Source organism: Artemia sp. Qi Xiang Cuo, chromosome 5 (genome assembly GCF_049724085.1).
Source record: "Artemia sp. Qi Xiang Cuo chromosome 5, ASM4972408v1, whole genome shotgun sequence".
Classification (NCBI taxonomy): domain Eukaryota; kingdom Metazoa; phylum Arthropoda; class Branchiopoda; order Anostraca; family Artemiidae; genus Artemia; species Artemia sp. Qi Xiang Cuo.
In genome coordinates this window covers 42,472,658-42,492,643 of record NC_142798.1, presented here as the reverse complement: position 1 = coordinate 42,492,643, position 19,986 = coordinate 42,472,658, and the positions used below count along the sequence as shown (strand labels likewise).

The 19,986-nt window shown below is 35.6% G+C and overlaps 1 protein-coding gene across 2 annotated transcripts in view; it reads right to left on the bottom strand.

Annotated features, from left to right (window-relative positions):
- LOC148952156 (proto-oncogene tyrosine-protein kinase receptor Ret-like) overlaps nt 1-19,986 on the bottom strand; it is a 436,938-nt gene that overhangs the window by 35,632 nt on the left and 381,320 nt on the right. For both annotated transcript variants that reach the window (XM_089088861.1, XM_089088862.1), the window contains one exon: nt 5,803-5,998. In XM_089088861.1, coding sequence (XP_088944987.1) covers nt 5,803-5,998 — 196 coding nt within the window. The remainder of the gene's footprint in view (nt 1-5,802; nt 5,999-19,986) is intronic.

Below are 19,986 nucleotides of genomic sequence, written 5' to 3'. Positions count from 1 at the left end.
GGGGGGGGATTTTCAAAACCTCTTCCCGTGATATAACGTGTCCTCTGAAGTCGATTCTGATGTTTTATCACTCTATCTATTAGTGCTTTAGAAATATTTTAAAAGCTTCTATAGTAGAATTTTAGAAAATTTGAGTTTGGGGGGAAGTATTACAATTTTTTTTATAATTTCTGTATTGTGTATCCAAGAGGTGAATTCAAGAATGATATTTTGTCATTTTAAGATACGTACAAAAATGTATTTTACATAATTTTCTTACAAGAAACTAGAGTTTACGATCGAAAAAGCCTTATTAGCACAGATTTTACGGAAATAGTTTTATTTTTCGATCCAAAAATAGACTTAAGTTCAGCATTTGAACCAGGGAATTGTATTTCCATAATTTTTTTACAAAAAAAAAAACTAGAGTTTACGGTCAAAAACCCTTAATAGCTCAGATTTTACGGAAATAGGGTGTCTGATAATAGATGTACGCAAATTCCTTTTCCTACATCTCTGAAGTTTTAATATACATTCTAAACGCTTGATACGCTAGCTTACTCTAAAAAATAATGAACTCATAACAATGTAACATTTTTAATGAAATAATGCTATGTTGAATGTTAATACAAAAATATATTACGATACATTATTAATATAAATGATTAAGTTTGGACATTTTGAATCTGTGCTATAAAATAGTTCACCATGTTCTCTCTTGATATTGTAGTTATTGTCGTCTCTTAGTTCGTAATCAGTAGAATAATCATTATTCCATTTTGAATCATACACAATTTTTACTGGTGTCTCATGAACAGGCTCAATATGCTTTTCGTCTTTGCTATTATTTGATTCATTGACAGTTTGATCAATGCCAGTAATGTTTGCTGGTGCTTTGTTCTTCATCGTTTCATCTTTATATTCCGTAGTGATATTTTTTGACAATGCCATTTTTTTTCTTGCAATTTCACTGTCTATTAACACATTATTTTTACACAGGTAGCAGTTTCGGCACGTAAACAATATATGGTTTACGATATTAGTAGCAGAGTAGGCCTTTCTCTTATTAGCCTTCCGTTGAATGCTAATACCCGAAAGCTGATGATTGGATGTATCCGTAGCTAACGTGTCACCTGCAGCAGTAGCAATGAGTTGTCCTCTATCATCAACAATTATTTTTATGTTAGCATTCTCTTTGAGTGCAATCATCTCTGGAAATCTAAATCTCGCATAACCACCATCATAAGAGTTGAATGTTTTCGGTATTCCAAAGAAATTTAATTCCTTACTGTCATGACAATGCATGCACACATTTCCAATAGTGCTACCACTTGTACTTGTTTCATAGTTTAAATACTTCTCCTTGTCGGCAATCAATGCTACAATAACCTTGTTATGAGAACACACTCTATTAAAATGTTCCATCTTCACTTTCTTTTTTAAAAGATATGACTTATGCGTTTATCGTTCCACTGTGTAAAAAATACTGATTTAATACATGCAGTAGACTAGGTAGTGACGATAAGCGGTCATAGAATACCAGTGGGAAAGCCACATCGTGTCTCTGACCAATCATAGAGCGCAATTGTTAGAACCGTAAGCATACTTTGACATTTTAAGATAGATGCAAAAAGAAAAAAATAAATAAAGTTGAAAAATTTCGAAGTTAAAAAAAAAAGAAATTGTTTGTTTTTATGAAAAAAATATTGAATTATTAGTTCAGATTTTACGAATATAGTTTTATTTTTCAATCCAAAAAAGGACTTAAGTTTCAAATTTGAACCAGAGAATTGTATTTTCCATAATTTTCTTTCAACAAACTAGAGTTTACAGTCAAAAACCTTATTAGCTCAGATTTTACAGGGGGAAGGGTTTTACGAGATTCCACTAGGAGCATAAATTCTAGTATACTTGACTTATTGTATCGGAATACTATCACCTTAATTCTATGTATTTAGAGGTAATATCCATTGTCACAGCTAGGCAATAATCCTAGCGCGGGGAGTGGGAAGGGTTTTACGAGCTTCCAGTAGAAGCATCAATTCTATTATACTTGACTTAGTGTATCGGAATACTACCACCTAAATTCTCTGTATTTAGAGGTAATATCCATTGTCATAGCTAAGCAATAATCTTCGAGCGGGGAGCGGGAATTGTTTTAAGATCTTACACTAGGAGCAAAAATTCTATTATACTTGACTTATTGTATCGGAATACTATCACCTTAATTCTCTGTATTTAGAGGTAATATTCATTGTCAAAGCTAGGCAATAATCCTAGCGCTGGGAATGGGAAGGGTTTTACGAGCTTCCACTAGGAGCATAAATTCTATTATACTTGACTTATTGTATCGTAATACTATCACCTTAATTCTATGTATTTAGAGGTAATATACATTATCATAGCTAGGCAATAATCCTCGGGGGGGGAGTGGGAAGGGTTTTAAGAGGTTCCACAAGGAGAATAAATTCTATTATACTTGACTTATTGTAACGGAATACTACCACCTTAATTCTCTGTATTTAGAGCTAATATCCATTGTCACAGCTAGGCAATAATACTACAGGGGGGATTGGGAAGTGTTTTACGAGCTTCCACTAGGAGAATAAATTCTATTATACTTGACTTATTGTATCGGAATACTAACACCTTAATTCTCTGTATTTTGAGGTAATATCCATTGTCAGAGCTAGGCAACAATCCTAGCGCGGGGAGGGGGAAGGGTTTTACGAGCTTCCACTAGGAGCATAAATTCTAGTATACTTGACTTATTGTATCGGAATCCTATAACCTTACTTCTCTGATATTATATGAAATATCCATTGTCACATCTAGGCAATAATGCTTGTGGGGGTGAGGGGGAAGGGTTTTACGAGCTTCCTCTAGGAGCATCAATTCTATTATTATTGACTCATTGTATCAGAATACTATCACCTTAATTCTCTGTATTTAGAGGTAATATCGATTGTAACAGCTAGGCAATAATCCTAGAGCGGGGAGGGGGATTGGTTTTACGAGCTTCCACTAGGAGCATAAATTCTATTATACTTGACTTATTGTATCGGAATACTATCATCTTAATTCTCTGTATTTAGAGGTAATATCCATTGTCACAGCTAGGCAATAATCCTAGTGCGGGAGAGGGGAAGGGTTTTACGAGGTTCCACTAGAAGCATAAATTCTATTATACTTGACTTATTGTATCGGAATACTATCACCTTAATTCTCTGTATTTAGAGGTAATATCCATTGTCACAGCTAGGCAATAATCCTAGCACGGGGAGTGGGAAGGGTTTTACGAGCTTACACAAGGAGCATCAATTCTATTATACTTGACTTATTGTATCGGAATACAATCACCTTAATTCTCTGTATTTAGAGGTAATATCCATTGTCACAGCCAGGCAATAATCCTAGGGCGGGGAGGGGGATGGGTTTTACGAGCTTCCACTAGGAGCATAAATTCTATTATACTTGACTTATTGTATCGGAATACTATCACCTTAATTCTCTGTATTTAGAGGTAATATCCATTGTCACAGCTAGGCAATAATCCTAGTGCGGGAGTGGGGGACGGGTTTTACGAGCTTCAACTAGGAGCATAAATACTATTATACTTGACTTATTGTATCGGAATACTATCACCTTAATTTTCTTTATTTAGAGGTACAGCCAGGCAATAATCCTAGCACGGGGAGGGGGAAGGGCTTTACGAGCTTCCACTAGGAGCATAAATTCTATTATGCTTGAATAATTGTATTGGAATACTATCACCTTCTCCCCCTCCCCTGCCCTCGGAAATGTGGGAACGAAGGGTCTCTGAGCCTTCCTCTTCATGCAGATGTTTTCCCTCCAAAATTGACCCCTCCCTGCCCTCAGAAATGGGGGAACGAAGGGACCGTTAGATCCTATTTTAAATTGACAATACTTATCAAACATCACTAGTGTATTATACAGATCACATATCTCATTACCCCTTTTTAAATGTTAATCAAATAATTCTGATTATAGTGTCCAATTTTTTTTCTGCTTTTCAAAATGTTCGTATTTGTTTATAATGAAGTGTTTTTTATAGCAGATTCCCCCCGTGCAACTGAACCCCCCATGTAACTGAACCCCTGTATAACCGAAATCCCGTACAACTGAACCTCCGTGCTACTCGAGCCCATTTAACTAATCTCCGTGTAACTGAATCCGCATGTAACTGAACCCTCGTGCAAGTCAACCCTCGTGCAACTCAACTCCCTCAAAACACTTTTCAGCCATTTCTTGTTAATTTTTTTTATTTCTAAACTATTTAAAATTGACAACACTGTGCAAATCATCACTTGTGTATTATACAGTACACATTCATTCCATGTCCTCCAAAACACTTTTTACTCATTTCTTGTTAAAGTTATCCAATCACTAATTACCCCCCTTTTTTTCTCCACCTTCAAATTGTTCCTTTAGTACCTACGCAATTAGATCGCCCAGTTAACACTAAGATGTAAATTGAGTAAGCCTCTCGCAATAACGAACCAAACCAGATTATACCCAATTAATCAGATCAAAAAAAATGGCGGTTACATTAACTTGATTAGTAATTGGATTCAGATATAGTACGAATGGACTTTCAGTCCTACATTCAAGGGTTTCTGCAAAGTGCTATGGGCTTCATTAAAAAAATACCAGTTTAAAAAAAAAATATAAACATGTATCCATGAGTTTGACCTCCAAAAAATGGGTGTTACCTCAGAAAACCCGTCTGGTAAGGTAAGTATCGTTCATTGTAATAGGCAAATGGCCCTGGTAACCCAATTACTTGAAAATACACACACATATCCATGCCTCAGGCTTGTGAAAGTGCATGTGTATTCAGTGGTAATTGGGTGCTTACTACTACCGTGCGTCTTTAAAATTTCAAATTACGATTTAAAACATTATTTTATAAGTTAAAAATTTATTAATATCTCATTCTCGAATCAATAAAGTAAAATCAAGAACAGAAGAAAAACAGTTAGAAAAAAAAAACAGAAACAGGACAAAATAGTTATTATAAAAACAGAAACAGAACAGAACAGGTAAATATAAAACAGGTCATCTGTTTCTCTTCTGTGTCTGTTTTTTTGTAAGAACAGAATAGAAACAGGTACTTTAAAAACAGAACAGAAACAGAAAACAGAAACAGCGCCCATGCTTAGGCCCGACACACGGTCAGAAAAGTGACCAACAAAAAAAGATTCCAAAAAAGGACCACATTTTTTCCAAACAGATACAGTCTTCTATTGGTAAATCCGAGGGCCAAGGGGACACTAGTGTGGAAATACATTTTAAGTTCTGGTATTAGTCCCCGAAAATGGGTTAGGTATATCTTCTCGATCGGCTTTATTGCGGACATCCGAAAAGCGGGAAAGGAAAAAGGGTCAAAAATCTTTTCTCCCGATTGGCTTCGTGTCAATATCTTTGTTATTCAGCGAGAGTTGTTTTCCCTATCATAGATAGGATAATTTTTTTTTTTTGACGCAACTTAACATTTTAATTCGAAAAAACTCTTTTACTAGGAACTAGACTGACATGCAATATGTATATTAAAAGCAAATCCTATTTTTAAATTTAATTGTGTTGTTTTCGTTATGTAAACTAATATAGAGTTTAAGAAAACTAAATTTTAGCAAATCAGCAAATTTTATTTATCGCATTAAATTTATCATCTTAATAAAATTGGATAGAGACCAGTTTTTAGCAAAGTTAGTATCCTTATGTACTATTCTGAAGCACATTCGTTAAGATGACATCCCTAAATCCCTAAAACTTTTCCTATAAATTTGACTGAATATATACCTCAACGATCCATTTTCTGCATATTCCAGGACAAGCATTATCTCATTATTAGTCGAACAGGCACCAATAAGTCGAATTACGTGAAGATGGTCTACATCTTTGAGCAGAGAAAATTCTGACCAGAGATCCTGTATTGCCGTTTCTGCCTCTCCTCCTCGATTAACTTTTGCCATTTTCACAGCTACTATTTTTAGCCCTTTGGGAAAAGATAGAAATATGTCAAAGCAAGCTTATTACAAATGATGTACAAGTAGAAAACATTTTTGTCAGTAACAGATGAGAAAATTTCTTGAAAATAATATTGGCCTTATGGAGGAATCATCCATATCTCATTGCGTCTTTGCCATTGCGATTAAATATCAAATGAAAATCAATACATTTGTAATGGGAGTCAAACACTGTGACGTTTCAGTTTTCTTATTGTGATTTTTTTTTATGAAGAGTAATTTCTGAGTACTGAATAAATTTATAACCTGGTGATAATTTGTATCTTGTCAATTTTAGAGATTAAGAATCAAAGAAATTGTATTCTGAAAACCTGCTGAAAGTATAATGCAGGGTTGTTTTTCTTACAATTTAGATGAGCATACGCATTCTTTGCAAAACACTTCTATATTAAGTCCCAACTTTCCCTTTAGTGTCAACTGAACATAGACAACTGATTATTTTTCAATAAAAATTTAAGAACCGTACCAGCATTTTAAAAAAGCAATTCTTTCGAGTCAAACTTAAGAAGTCAAAGTCATAGGAATTCAAATTTAAAACAAAAAGAACAAAATTAAGAACGAAAATTAAACCTAAAACGAACGGATATTACGATATGTCTTTTTTTTTAAACTTCTAAATCTAGCAGAAATGAAAAATGTTCTATCTCTTTTTAAAATGGTTCTATATCCATCCTCTGGATAAATGAGCAGAGCTTGATGTTTGAGCTTTATTAATAAGTAACTGGAAAGCAACACAATGACACAAACATCTTCAGACAAAAAAAGAAAGAAAAAAAAAGAAAGGCAAGTCAAAAACAAGCAGCAGAAGGTAAAAAAAAGGAGGAGTAGAGAAAATCCCAGCGCGAATAAAAATCAATCTAAAATCAAGGCATTAACCTATCATTCCCAAGTCCTAACATCCCGACAAGCAATAGTCTTAAACACAATCATTTTTCATTGACGAATGATTCTTTGGAATTATTTCACTGAGATTAAATTTACTTGCAACTTAGGGGATCTGTTACCTGAGTGAAAATTTAACCTTCTCGGATTTAAGCAGAGGAAGATGAAACTTCTTAGAGCTAACATGGACAGAAGAAACAGAAATCACAGCAATGGCCTTATCATAGAAATAGTTTGTTAGAAATTGAATGTCATAATGCCACAATGCTACTTGTAATTCTTTAAGTTGTTTGAGATTAATTATATCTGGAAATAAAAGAGGACTTTGGTTTCCGGTAAATTTTGAAGCTTTCCAGGACGAGGAATACAGGCGCCTAGAATTCTTACTATTATATTCCAAATTATTTGTATGGGCTGCAAGTGAGCCATAAATGTGCTGATATAAATTAAAGGACGAAAGTACAATTCAAGTGAGCAATGATACAAGAATTTAGGAATGGAGAAAAAGAAATATACATTTAGTCTGTAAAGGTAGTCCAAATTTTTATTAAGCTTCATGAGTAAATAATCAGAATGTTTGCGAAAAGACAGCATCTTATAAATAATGATCCTAAGGTATCCAAATGATCTAACGGACCCATTGAATCTTGTTTTGATCGAAGATTTCTTCTATTCTGACTATTTCCAGTGTCTGCTCTGAGTGCCAAAACATCATGATTTGAGTTTTTAATGAGTTCGGGGCCAAATAGTTACAAACAAACATTGTATTAAGGGAATTCAATTTTAGAATTGGATTTTCAGACAGCAAGGACATAGTTGTTGTTTTTACTATCACAATAATAGCATGTGCAAAAATTGTTGCGAGGATTTCATATTTTTAAACATTTTGTGATAAGGAACTGCAAGTAAGGAGCGGCTTGTGCTAATTGTAATCAATACCCTAAACAAAGAAACTTCAACAATAATAAGTAAATCAAAAGAATTGGATTTTAGTGGGGATTCCACATAAAATTAATTAAGTTTAGGTTTACCAATCTAAAGGGACGAGCCTCAAATAATTTGCCTGATTTTGACAAAGGGGAAAAACACCCCCAAAGGGGCGTGGGATCCTAGTGAGGATAAAATTACACCATCAAATTCAGCCAGTCAGAGAATGATGTTTAGTGGCGGATCCAGGGGCGCGTGCACCCCCCTAGCGTAGTCCAAAGTAGTGTGATTTACTTAATTAACTCAAGTTCGCGTTAATTAAAATTGCTCCAAACGCAAGTTTATCGGATTAACCTATTTTGCGCCCTCCCCCTAAAATTTTTTTATCGGATCAACGTGTTTTGCCCCCCCCCCCTAAAAAATCCTATATCCGCCCCTGATGCTGTTTGCAGAAGCTAGAAGCTCCCATCTACAAAAATACAGAATTTGGCATTTTTCCGAAAGAATGAGGACGGATGCTCGTTTATTAATTCGTTAATTTTCCCGGTAAGGACCGTATTGAACCAATGGTCCTAAAAATCAGAAGAAGGCTCATTCTAAAAGAAGTTAGAAGTTCTAGTAGCCCTTTCAAGTAGCCAAAAGATTGTGCTACACCAATGGCGTTTCCTGAGATTTTGTGATGCAAAACTTTGCCATAAACAGGGCAAAATTTTTATCGAGTGAAAATCCTAGGACAGCCAACGTTTAAGAATTATCAAAAACTAAATATTGAGCTTTTCTGTTTCAGAAGCAGAAATAACATGCGGTGGCACATTCGTTACTAAAGAATTAAGTAGTTCATACTAACAAAGTAAACGATTGTTAGGAGCATTGGTCCTAATTTGTTTCAGATAAATACCCTTCCCAGATTCTTTTCTTTTGGTCCCTTAATTATTCTCTTCCCTCAAGTAATTATTATTAATTTTCCTTTAATTTTGGTGGCGCCATTTTCTGTCCTTCTTTAATTGCGTAGTTGGTTACACAGACCACGAGGCATTAAGTGCGCAGTTAGGGATGATTGACCAGTAATTAGTAAGCCTTTGGATTGGCTGGAAAAATTCACCCACCACCCATCGCAGGCACGCGGCCGGCTGAGCGAGCTGGGGAAAATTTTAAATGTGTTTTTAGTTCCGTTTGAGTTCCTTTTGTAGCGTGACTGAAAACAGTAAGATTTTTTATACTATATAATCTTGAATTTTTAGCCTAGGTAGAGTCCAAGGAGATAGTTAGAAATATTACCGGTTACCCTTGGCCTTACAGTGGCCCCTGGGACAATTCGATCACGCTATCGTACCCTAAGGCAGGGTATATTGTAAATCCGGCACTGACGTACCCGTTAGATACGGAACCGTTGGGGTAGGCACGGGAATCCCACTAACATTTGGGCCGACAAGGGGTTCTCCCCCTCGAGTAAGTGGCATAGCAACATTTTTGCGCCATTATTGCACCAATAAGTGGTGACCCTCAGTAGAAATGACTATAAAGGTCGTGACGGGAGTCCATATATGGGCATAGAGTCCCTAGGGAGAAAGATTGCGTAATCGGTCAATGACCTCTTTTTCCAAGGTCGATTTATTTGTTGTTTCTAGGTGTAATAACTCCGGGACGAAGGTTGCACATGCGCATTGAATTCTAACGGGAACATTGTTATTGATCTAGGACTCGAGGGGGAAGTGAATTTCCGAGAACTTGATTGCGTAATCGAAGAGGAAGTGGATTTCCGAGAACTTGATTTACATAATCGGCGGGAAAATTATTGATTCACGAAGGGGGAATTAAGAAACAAACATGGCTTCTTTGATCTTTAGGCTAACCTAACCTGAAAACTTGATTTACATAATCGGCGGGGAAATTATTGATTCACGAAGGGGAATTAAGAAACAAACATGACTTCTTTGATCTTTAGGCTAACCTAACTTGAGAAATTGATTTACATAATCGGCGGGGAATATATTGATTCACGAAGGGGGAATTAAGAAACATTATGGCTTTCTTTAATCTTAGGTCTGAGGGATAAACGTTCTTTAGGTCAGAGAGAAAAATTAATATTCTATTTTTAAATAGGGCTTCATTGATCTTTACTGTCAGGTGTTAGAAATGACATCACTTTTTATCTTGGAATTATGCGGGAGTCTAAAGAGATAGAAATTCTATTTTTAAATACAGCTTCACTGAGCTTTAAGTCGGAGAGATAAATTGATATTCTAACGAAACCTTAATAGTGTAGCTAGAAAATTTATGAGATGAAGAGATTAGCGTATGAAAGGGTTTCCTAGAAATTTCAAATGCGTCAGCGCAGAGATGCCAAAAACAAAAGGAATACGCTGAAGTTACGCTTAGGGATTATTTGGGCGAAACCGTTTTAGGGAATTATTTCGGCGAAAAAGTTAGAGACATTTTAAAAGATGATTTTAGAAAGGGTTTTAGAAGAGGTTTTGAGTGTGGTCGTTATAGTAAACAAGTTCTATTTGAACAGTGTCGTGAGCTCCTCTACCCCAACCCCAAAGGGCCCCGATCGCCCTACCCCGATCCAAAGGGTTCCGATCCCCATACCCCAATCCCGAAGGAAGCCCCCCGGTCCACAAAGGTCCACCGGTCTCTCAGAAGACCACCAGACTCCCAAAGGGCCCCCCGGCCCCCCAACGGCCCGTCACTGGCCCCCAAAGGGCCCCCAGGCTCCCAAAGGACCAATCGGCCCTCAAGTACCCCCCAGACCCCCAAAGGCCCTCCCCAGACCCCCAAAGACCCTCCCCGGGCCCCCCAAAGACCCTCCCCCAGTCCGCAATGGTCCACAGGGCTCCCAAAGGCCAGCCGGCCCTAAAGGGCCCCCAGACCCCCAAAGGACCCCCGGCGCCCCAAAGGACCCTGAGCCCCCATTTTTTAATACTTTTTTATGGCTTTATTAAATCTTTTCAGAACAAGTTATTTTCTTAATGTCCATCCTAAACCCATTTTACAAGTTGAGGCATCCATCCTTTTCACCCACAACTTTACTATACTGATTTTTGAATGCTCCAACACCAAGCAATACTTTTCAAAAGGCATTTCAGAACAAGTTATTTTCTTAATGTCCCTCCTAAACCCATTTTACAAGTTGAAGTACCCATCCTTTTCACCCACAACTTTACTATACTGCATTTTTGAATGCTCCAACACCAAGCATTACTTTTCAAATGGCATTTCAGAACAAGTTATTTTCTCAATGTCATTGATATACCAATTTTACAAGTTGAAGTACCCATCCTTTTCACTCACAACTTTACTTTACAGCTTTTAGAATGCCCCAACTCCAAGCAATACTTTTCAAAAGGTATTTCAGAACAAGTTAGTGTCTTAATGTCCCTTCTAAAACAATTTTACAAGTTGAAGTACCCATCATTTTCAGCCCACGACTTTACAATACTGCATTTTTGAATGCTCTAACACCAAGCATTACTTTTCAAATGGCATTTCAGAACAAGTTATTTTCTCAATGTCCTTCCTAAACCCATTTTACAAGTTGAAGTTCCCATCCTTTTCACCCACAACTTTACTTTACAGCTTTTTGAATGCCCCAACTCCAAGCAATACTTTTCAAAAGGCATTTCAGAACCAGTTCCTTTTCTTAATGTCCCTCATAAAACCTTTTACAAATTGAAGTACCCATCCTTTTCACACACAACTTTACTTTACAGTCTTTTGAATGCGCCAACACCAAGCAATACTTTTCAAATGGCATTTCAGAACAAGTTATTTTCTCAATGTCCTTCCTAAACCCATTTTACAAACTGAAGTTCCCATCCTTTTCACCCACAACTTTACTATACTCCTTCTTGAATGCCCCAACTCCCAGCAATACTTTTCAAAAGGCATTTCACAACCATTTACTTTTCTTAATGTCCCTCATAAACCCATTTTACAAATTGAAGTACCCATCCTTTTCACACACAACATTAGTTCACAGCTCTTGAAGGCCACAACACCAAGCAATACTTTTCAATGCATTTCAGAAAAAGTTCTTTTCTTAATATCCCTCCTAAACCCATTTTACAAGTTGAAGTACCCATACTTTTCACCCACAACTTTACTTTACAGCTTTTTGAATGCCCCAACAGCAAGCAATACTTTTCAAAAGGCATTTCAGAACAAGTTCTTTTCTTAATGTCCCTCCTAAACCCATTGTACAAGTTTAAGTACCCATACTTTTCACCCACAACTTTACTTTACAGCTTTTTGAATGCCCCAACAGCAAGCAATACTTTTCAAAAGGCATTTCAGAACAAGTTATTTTCTTAATTTCCCTTCTAAACCTATTTTCCAACTTGAAGTACTTATCTTTTTCCACACGTCTTTACTTTTCGACTTTTTGCATACCAAAACACCAAGCAGTACTTTTCAAATAGCATTTCAGAACCAGTTTCTCTCTTAATATCCCTCCTAAACCCATTTTATAACTTGAAGTGCCCATCCTTTTCACCCACAACTTTATTTTACAGCTTTTTGAATGTCACAACACCAAGTAACATTTTTCAAATGGCATTTCAGAACAAGTTATTTTCTTAATGTCCCTTCTATACCTATTTACAACTTGAAGTACCTATTCTTCTCACCCACAACTTTACTTTACAGCTTTTGAATGCCCCAAAACCAAGAAATACTTTTCAAAAGGCATTTCAGAACCAGTTCCTCTCTTAATGTCCCTCCTAAACCCATTTTGCAACTTGAAGTTCCCATCTTTTTCACCCACAAATTTACTTTACTGCTTCCTGAATGCTCCAACACCCAGCAATACTTTTCAATGGCATTTCAGAACAGGTTCTTTACGTAATATCACTCCTAACCCCATTTTACAAGTTGAAGTACCCGTTCTTTTCACCCACAACATTACTTTACAGCTCTTTAATGCCACAACACCAAGCAATACATTTCAATGCATTTCACCGCAAGTTCTTTTCCTAATACCCCTCCTGAACTAATTTTACAAGTTGAAGTACCAATCCTTTTCAACCCACAACTTTAACTTACAGCTTTTGAATGCCCCAACACCTAACAAAACTTTTAAAAAGGTATTTCAGAACCAGTTCCTTTCTTAATGTCCCTCCTAAACCCATTTTACAAGTTGAAGTATCCATACTTTTCAACCCACAACTTTACTTTACAGTTTTTTGAATGCCCCAACAGCAAGCAATACTTTTCAAAAGGCATTTCAGAACAAGTTCTTTTCTTAATATCCCTCCTAAACCCATTTTACAAGTTTAAGTACCCATACTTTTCACCCACAACTTTACTTTACAGTTTTTTGAATGCCCCAACAGCAAGCAATACTTTTCAAAGGGCATTTCAGAACAAGTTATTTTCTCAATGTCCCTTCTAAACCTTTTTTCCTACTTGAAGTACTTATCTTTTTCCACACGTCTTTACTTTCCGACTTTTTGCATACGACAACACCAAGAAATACTTTTCAAAAGACATTTCAGAACAAGTTTTTTTCTTAATGTCATTCATAGACCAATTTTACAAGTTGAAGTACCCATCCTTTTCACCCACAACTGTACTATAAAGCTTTTCGAATACCCCAACATCAAGCAATACTTTTCAAAAGGCTTTATTATATCTTTTTAGAACAAGTTCTTTTCGTAATTGTCTTCCTAGACCCTTTTTACAATTTAAAGTAATTATCTTTTCACCCACAACATCACTTTACAGCTATTGAAGGCCACAACACTAAGCAATGCTTTTCAAATGGCATTTCAGAACAAATTCTTTTCTAAATGTCCCTCCTAAACCTATTTTCCAACTTGAAGTTCCAATCCTTTTCACCCACAACTTTACTTTACAGCTTTTTGAATGCCTCATCACCAAGAAATACTTCTCAAAAGGCATTTTAGAACAAGTTATTTTCTCAATGTCCCTTCTAAACCTATTTTCCAACTTGAAGTACTTATCTTTTTCCACACGTCTTTACTTTCCGACTTTTTGCATACCACAACACCAAGAAATACTTTTCAAAAGACATTTCAGAACAAGTTTTTTTCTTAATGTCATTCATAGACCAATTTTACAAGTTGAAGTACCCATCCTTTTCACCACAACTGTACTAAAAGGCATTTCGAATACCCCAACATCAAGCAATACTTTTCAAAAGGCTTTATTATATCTTTTCAGAACAAGTTCTTTACGTAATTTTCTTCCTAAAGCCATTTTACAAGTTAAAGTACCCCTCCTTTTCAACACACAACAGTACTTCACAGCTTTTGAATGCCCCAACACCTACCAATACTTTTCAAAGGGTATTTAAGAACAAGTTCTTTTCTTTATGTCCCTTCTAAGCCCATTTTACAAATTGAGGTTCCAATCATTTTCACACACAACATTACTTAACAGCTTTTGAATTCCCCAACTCCAAGCAATACTTTTCTAAAGGCATTTCACAACCAGTTCCTTTTCTTAATGTCCCTCCTAAGCCAACTTTACAAATTGAAGTACCCATCCTTTTCACACACAACATTACTTCACAGCTTTTGAATGCCCAACACCTAACAATACTTTTCAAAGGGCATTTCAGAACAAGTTCTTTTCTTAATGTCCCTCCTAAACCCATTTTACAAGTTTAAGTTCCCATCCTTTTCACCCACAACTTTACTTTAAAGCTTTTTGAATATTCCAACTCCAGGAAATACCTATCTACGGGCATTCCAGAGCAAGTTCCTTTTCCAAGTATTCCTCATAAACCAATTTTACAAATTAAAGTACCCATACTTTTCACACACAACATTACTTTAGAGCTCCTGAATGTAACAACACCAAGCAATACTTTTAAAAGCATTTCACAACAAGCTCTTTTCTTAATGTCCCTCCTAAACCCATTTTACAAGTTGAAGTACCCATCCTTTTCAACCCACAACATCACTTTACCACTTTTGAATGCCCCAACACATAGCAATACTTTTCAAATGGAATTTCAGAACAAGTTATTTTCTTAATGTCCCTCCTAAACCCATTTTACAAGTTGAGGTACCCACCCTTTTCACCTTCAACTTTACTATACTGCCTTTTTGAATGCTCCAACACCAAGCAATACTTTTTAAAAGGCATTTCAGAACAAGTTATTTTCTTAATGTCCTTCCTAAACCCAATTTACAAGTTGAAGTTCCCATACTTTTCAACCACAACTTTACTTTACAGCTTTTTGAATGCCCCAACACCAAGCAATACTTTTCAAAACGCATTTCAGAACCAGTTCCTTTCTCAATGTCCCTCATAAAACCTTTCTGCAAACTGAAGTACCAATCCTTTTCACACACAACATTACTTTACAGCTCTTGAAGATCACTAAACCAAGCAATACTTTTCAATGCATTTCACAACAAGTTCTTTTCCTAATCTCCCTCCTAAACCCATTTTACAAGTTGAAGTACCCATCCTTTTCAACCCACAACTTTACTTTACAGCTTTTGAATGCCCCAAAACCTACCAATACTTTTCAAAAGGCATTTCAGAACCTGTTCCTTTCTTAATGCCCCTCCTAAACCGATTTTATATGTTGAAGTACCCATACTTTTCACCCACGACTTTATTTTAATGTATTTTTGAATGCTCCAATACCAAGCAATACTTATCAAATGGCATTTCAGAACAAGTTATTTTCTCAATGTCATTCATATACCCATTTTACAAGTTGAAGTTCCCATCCTTTTCACCCACAACTTTACTTAACAGCTTTTTGAATGCCCCAACTCCAAGCAATACTTTTCAAAAGGCATTTCAGAACCAGTTCCTTTTCTTAATGTCCCTCATAAAACCTTTTACAAGCTGAAGTACCCATCCTTTTCACACACAATTTTACTTTACAGTCTTTTGAATGCTCAAACACCAAGCAGAACTTTTCAAATATATTTCAGAACAAGTTATTTTCTCAATGTCCATCCTAAACCCATTTTACAAGTTGAAGTGCCCATCCTTTTCACCCACAACTTTACTTTACAGCTTTTTGAATGCCCAACATCAAGCAATACTTTTCAAAAGGTAATTCAGAACCATTTCCTTGTTTTACTGCACCTCATAAAACCATGTTACAAACTGAAGTACCCATCTCTTTTCACACACAACTTTACTTTACAGTTTTTTGAATACGCCAACACCAAGCAATACTTTTCAAATGGCATTTCAGAACAAGTTCTTTTCTTAATATCCCTCCTAAACCCATTTTAAAAATTGAAGTACCCATCATTTACACCCACAATCTTACTTTACAGCTTTTTTAATGCCCCAACACCAAGCAATACTTTTCAAAGTCATTTCACAACAAGTTCCTTTCTTAATATCACTCCTAAGTCCATTTTACAAGTTGAAGCACTCATCCTTTTAACCCAAAACTTTACTTTACAGTTTTTGAATTCTCCATCACCAAGCAATACTTTTCAAAGGCATTTCAGAAAAAGTTCTTTTCTTAATAATCCTCCTAAACCCATTTTACAAGTTGAAGTACTCATCCTTTTCACCATAATTTTAGTATACTACTTTTTTGAATGCTCCAACACCATGCAATACTTTTCAAATGACATATCAGGAGCTAATTTTTTTATTGATGTGAATAAAAGTTCAAGTTCTTTTCCTAACTATCCATATGAAAAGAAATAAGTTACAGATCAATTCTTTTTTTCAAGAAAAAATAAAAAATTTTCACTCCAGTTCAAATTGTTCTCAAAGAGATGGAAAAATTTTAAATTACTGTTCTAAATTTTTCATAGAAGATACAAAACGTTATACGTTGACCATAAAAAGTTAGCTCAAGTCTGAATTTTATTAAAGAACTTACAGTTCAATTCTAATTTCTCCAGAGAAAAATAAAAATCTTCCTCTGCAGTTCTTAATTTCACAAAGACACAAAGAAATTTAAATTTCTCTTCTGAATTTTAAAATTTCTCTTCTGAATTTTATTCTGTTCTGAAAAGATATAATAAAGCCTTTTGAAAAGTATTGCTTGATGTTGGGGTATTCGAAATGCCTTATAGTACAGTTGTGGTGAAAAGGATGGGTACTTCAACTACTAAAATTGGTCTATGAATGACATTAAGAAAAAAACTTGTGCTGAAATGTCTTTTGAAAAGTATTTCTAGGTGTTGTGGTATGCAAAAAGTCGGAAAGTAAAGACGTGTGGAAAAAGATAAGTACTTCAATTTGGAAAATAGGTTTAAAAGGGACATTGAGAAAATAACTTGTTCTGAAATACCTTTTGAAAAGTATTTCTTGGTGATGAGGCATTCAAAAAGCTGTAAAGTAAAGTTGTGGGTGAAAAGGATTGGAACTTCAAGTTGGAAAATAGGTTTAGGAGGGACATTGAGAAAAGAACTTGTTCTGAAATGCCATTTGAAAAGTATTGCTTGGTGTTGTGGCCTTCAAGAGCTGTAAAGTGATGTTGTGGGTGAAAAGATAAGTACTTTAACTTGTAAAATGGGTTTAGGAAGAAAATTACGTAAAGAACTTGTTCTGAAAAGATATAATAAAGCCTTTTGAAAAGTAATTCTTGATGTTGGGGTATTCGAAAAGCCTTATAGTACAGTTGTGGGTGAAAAGGATGGGTACTTCAACTTGTAAAATTGGTCTATGAATGACATTAAGAAAAAAACTTGTTCTGAAATGTCTTTTGAAAAGTATTTCTTGGTGTTGTCGTATGCAAAAAGTCGGAAAGTAAAGACGTGTGGAAAAAGATAAGTACTTCAAGTTGGAAAATAGGTTTAGAAGGGACATTGAGAAAATAACTTGTTCTGAAATGTACATTGAAAAGCATTGCTTGCTGTTGGGGCATTCAAAAAGATGTAAAGTAAAGTTGTGGGTAAAAAGTATGGGTATTTAAACGTTTAAATTGGGTTTAGTAGGGACATTAAGAAAAGAACTTGTTCTAAAATGCCTTTTGAAAAGTATTGCGTGCTGTTGGGGCATTCAAAAAAATGTAAAGTAAAGTTGTGGTTGAAAAGTATGGGTACTTCAACTTGTAAAATGGGTTTAGGAGGGATATTAAGAAAGGAACTTGTTCTGAAATGCCTTTTGAAAAGTATTGCTTGGTGTTGGGGCATTCAAAATCTTTAAATTAATTTTGTTGGTTGAAAAGGATTGTTACTTCAACTTGTAAAATGGGTTTAGGAGGGACATTAAGAAAAGAGCTTGTTGTGAAATGCCTTGAAAAGTATTGCTGGGTTTTGTGGCATTCAAAAGCTGTAAAGTAATTTTGTTAGTGAAAAGGATGGGTACTTCAACTTGAAAAATGGGGTTAGGAGTGATATTAATTAAAGAACCTGTTCTGAAATGCCATTGAAAAGTATTGCTGGGTGTTGGAGCATTCAGGAAGCAGTAAAGTAAAGTTGTGGGTGAAAAGGATGGGAACTTCAAGTTGGAAAATGGGTTTAGGAGGGACATTAAGAGAGGAACTGGTTCTGAAATGCCATTTGAAAAGTATTTCTTGGTGTTGGGGCATTCAAAAGCTGTAAAGTAAAGTTGTGGGTGAGAAGGATGGGTACTTCAAGTTGGAAAATAGGTTTAGAAGGGACATTAATAAAATAACTTGTTGTGAAAGGCCATTTGAAAAATGTTGCTTGGTGTTGTGATATTCAAAAAGCTGTAAAATAAAGTTGTGGATGACAACTATAGGCACTTCAACTTATAAAATGGGTTTAGGAGGGATATTAAGACAGGAACTGGTTCTGAAATGCTATTTGAAAAGTACTGCTTGTTGTTTTGGTATGCAAAAAGTCGGAAAGCAAAGACGTGTGGAAAAAGATAAGTACTTCAAGTTAGAAAATAGGTTTAGAAGGGACATTAAGAAAATAACTTGTTCTGAAATGCCTTTTGAAAAGTATTGCTTGCTGTTGGAGCATTCAAAAAGCTGTAAAGTAAAGTTGTGGGTGAAAAGTATGGGTACTTCAACTTGTAAAATTGGTTTATGAGGGACATTAAGAAAAGAACTTGTTCTGAAATGCCTTTTGAAAAGTATTGCTTGCTGTTGGGGCATTCAAAAAGCTGTAAAGTAAAGTTGTGAGTGAAAAGTATGGGTACTTCAACTTGTAAAATGGGTTTAGGAGGGATATTAAGAAAAGAACTTGTTCTGAAATGCATTGAAAAGTATTGCTGGGTGTTGTGTCCTTAAAGAGCTGTGAAGTAATGTTGTGTGTGAAAAGGATGGGTACTTCAATTTGTAAAATGGGTTTAGGAGGGACATTAAGAAAAGGAACTGGTTGTGAAATGCCTTTTGAAAAGTATTGCTTGGAGTTGGGGCATTCAAGAAGGAGTATAGTAAAGTTGTGGGTGAAAAGGATAGGAACTTCAACTTGTAAAATGGGTGTAGGATGGACATTGAGAAAATAACTTGTTCTGAAATGCCATTTGAAAAGTATTGCTTGGTGTTGGCGCATTCAAAAGACTGTAAAGTAAAGTTGTGTGTGAAAAGGATGGGTACTTCAATTTGTAAAAGGTTTTATGAGTGACATTAAGAAATGGAACTGGTTCTGAAATGCCTTTTGAAAAGTATTGCTTGGAGTTGGGGCATTCAAAAAGCAGTAAAGTAAAGTTGTGGGTGAAAAGGATGGGTACTTCAACTTGTAAAATGGGTTTAGGAAGGACATTGAGAAAATAACTTGTTCTGAAATGCCATTTGAAAATTAATGCTTGGTGTTAGAGCATTCAAAATGCAGTTTAGTTAAGTTGTGGGTTGAAAAGGATGGGTACTTCAACTTGTAAAATGGGTTTAGAAGGGACATTAAGAAAATAACTGGTTCTGAAATGCCTTTTGAAAAGTATTGCTTGGAGTTGGGGCATTCGAAAAGATGTAAAGTAAAGTTGTGGGTGAAAAGGACGGGTACTTCAACTTGTAAAATTGGTCTATGAATGACAATGAGAAAATAACTTGTTCTGAAATGCCATTTGAAAAGTATTGCTTGGTGTTGGAGCATTCAAAAATGCAGTATAGTTAAGTGGTGGGTGAAAAGGATGGGTACTTCAACTTGTAAAATGGGTTTAGAAGGGACATTAAGAAAATAACTGGTTCTGAAATGCCTTTTGAAAAATATTGCTTGGTGTTGGATCATTAAAAAATCAGTATAGTAAAGTTGTGGGTGAAAAGGATGGGTACTTCAAC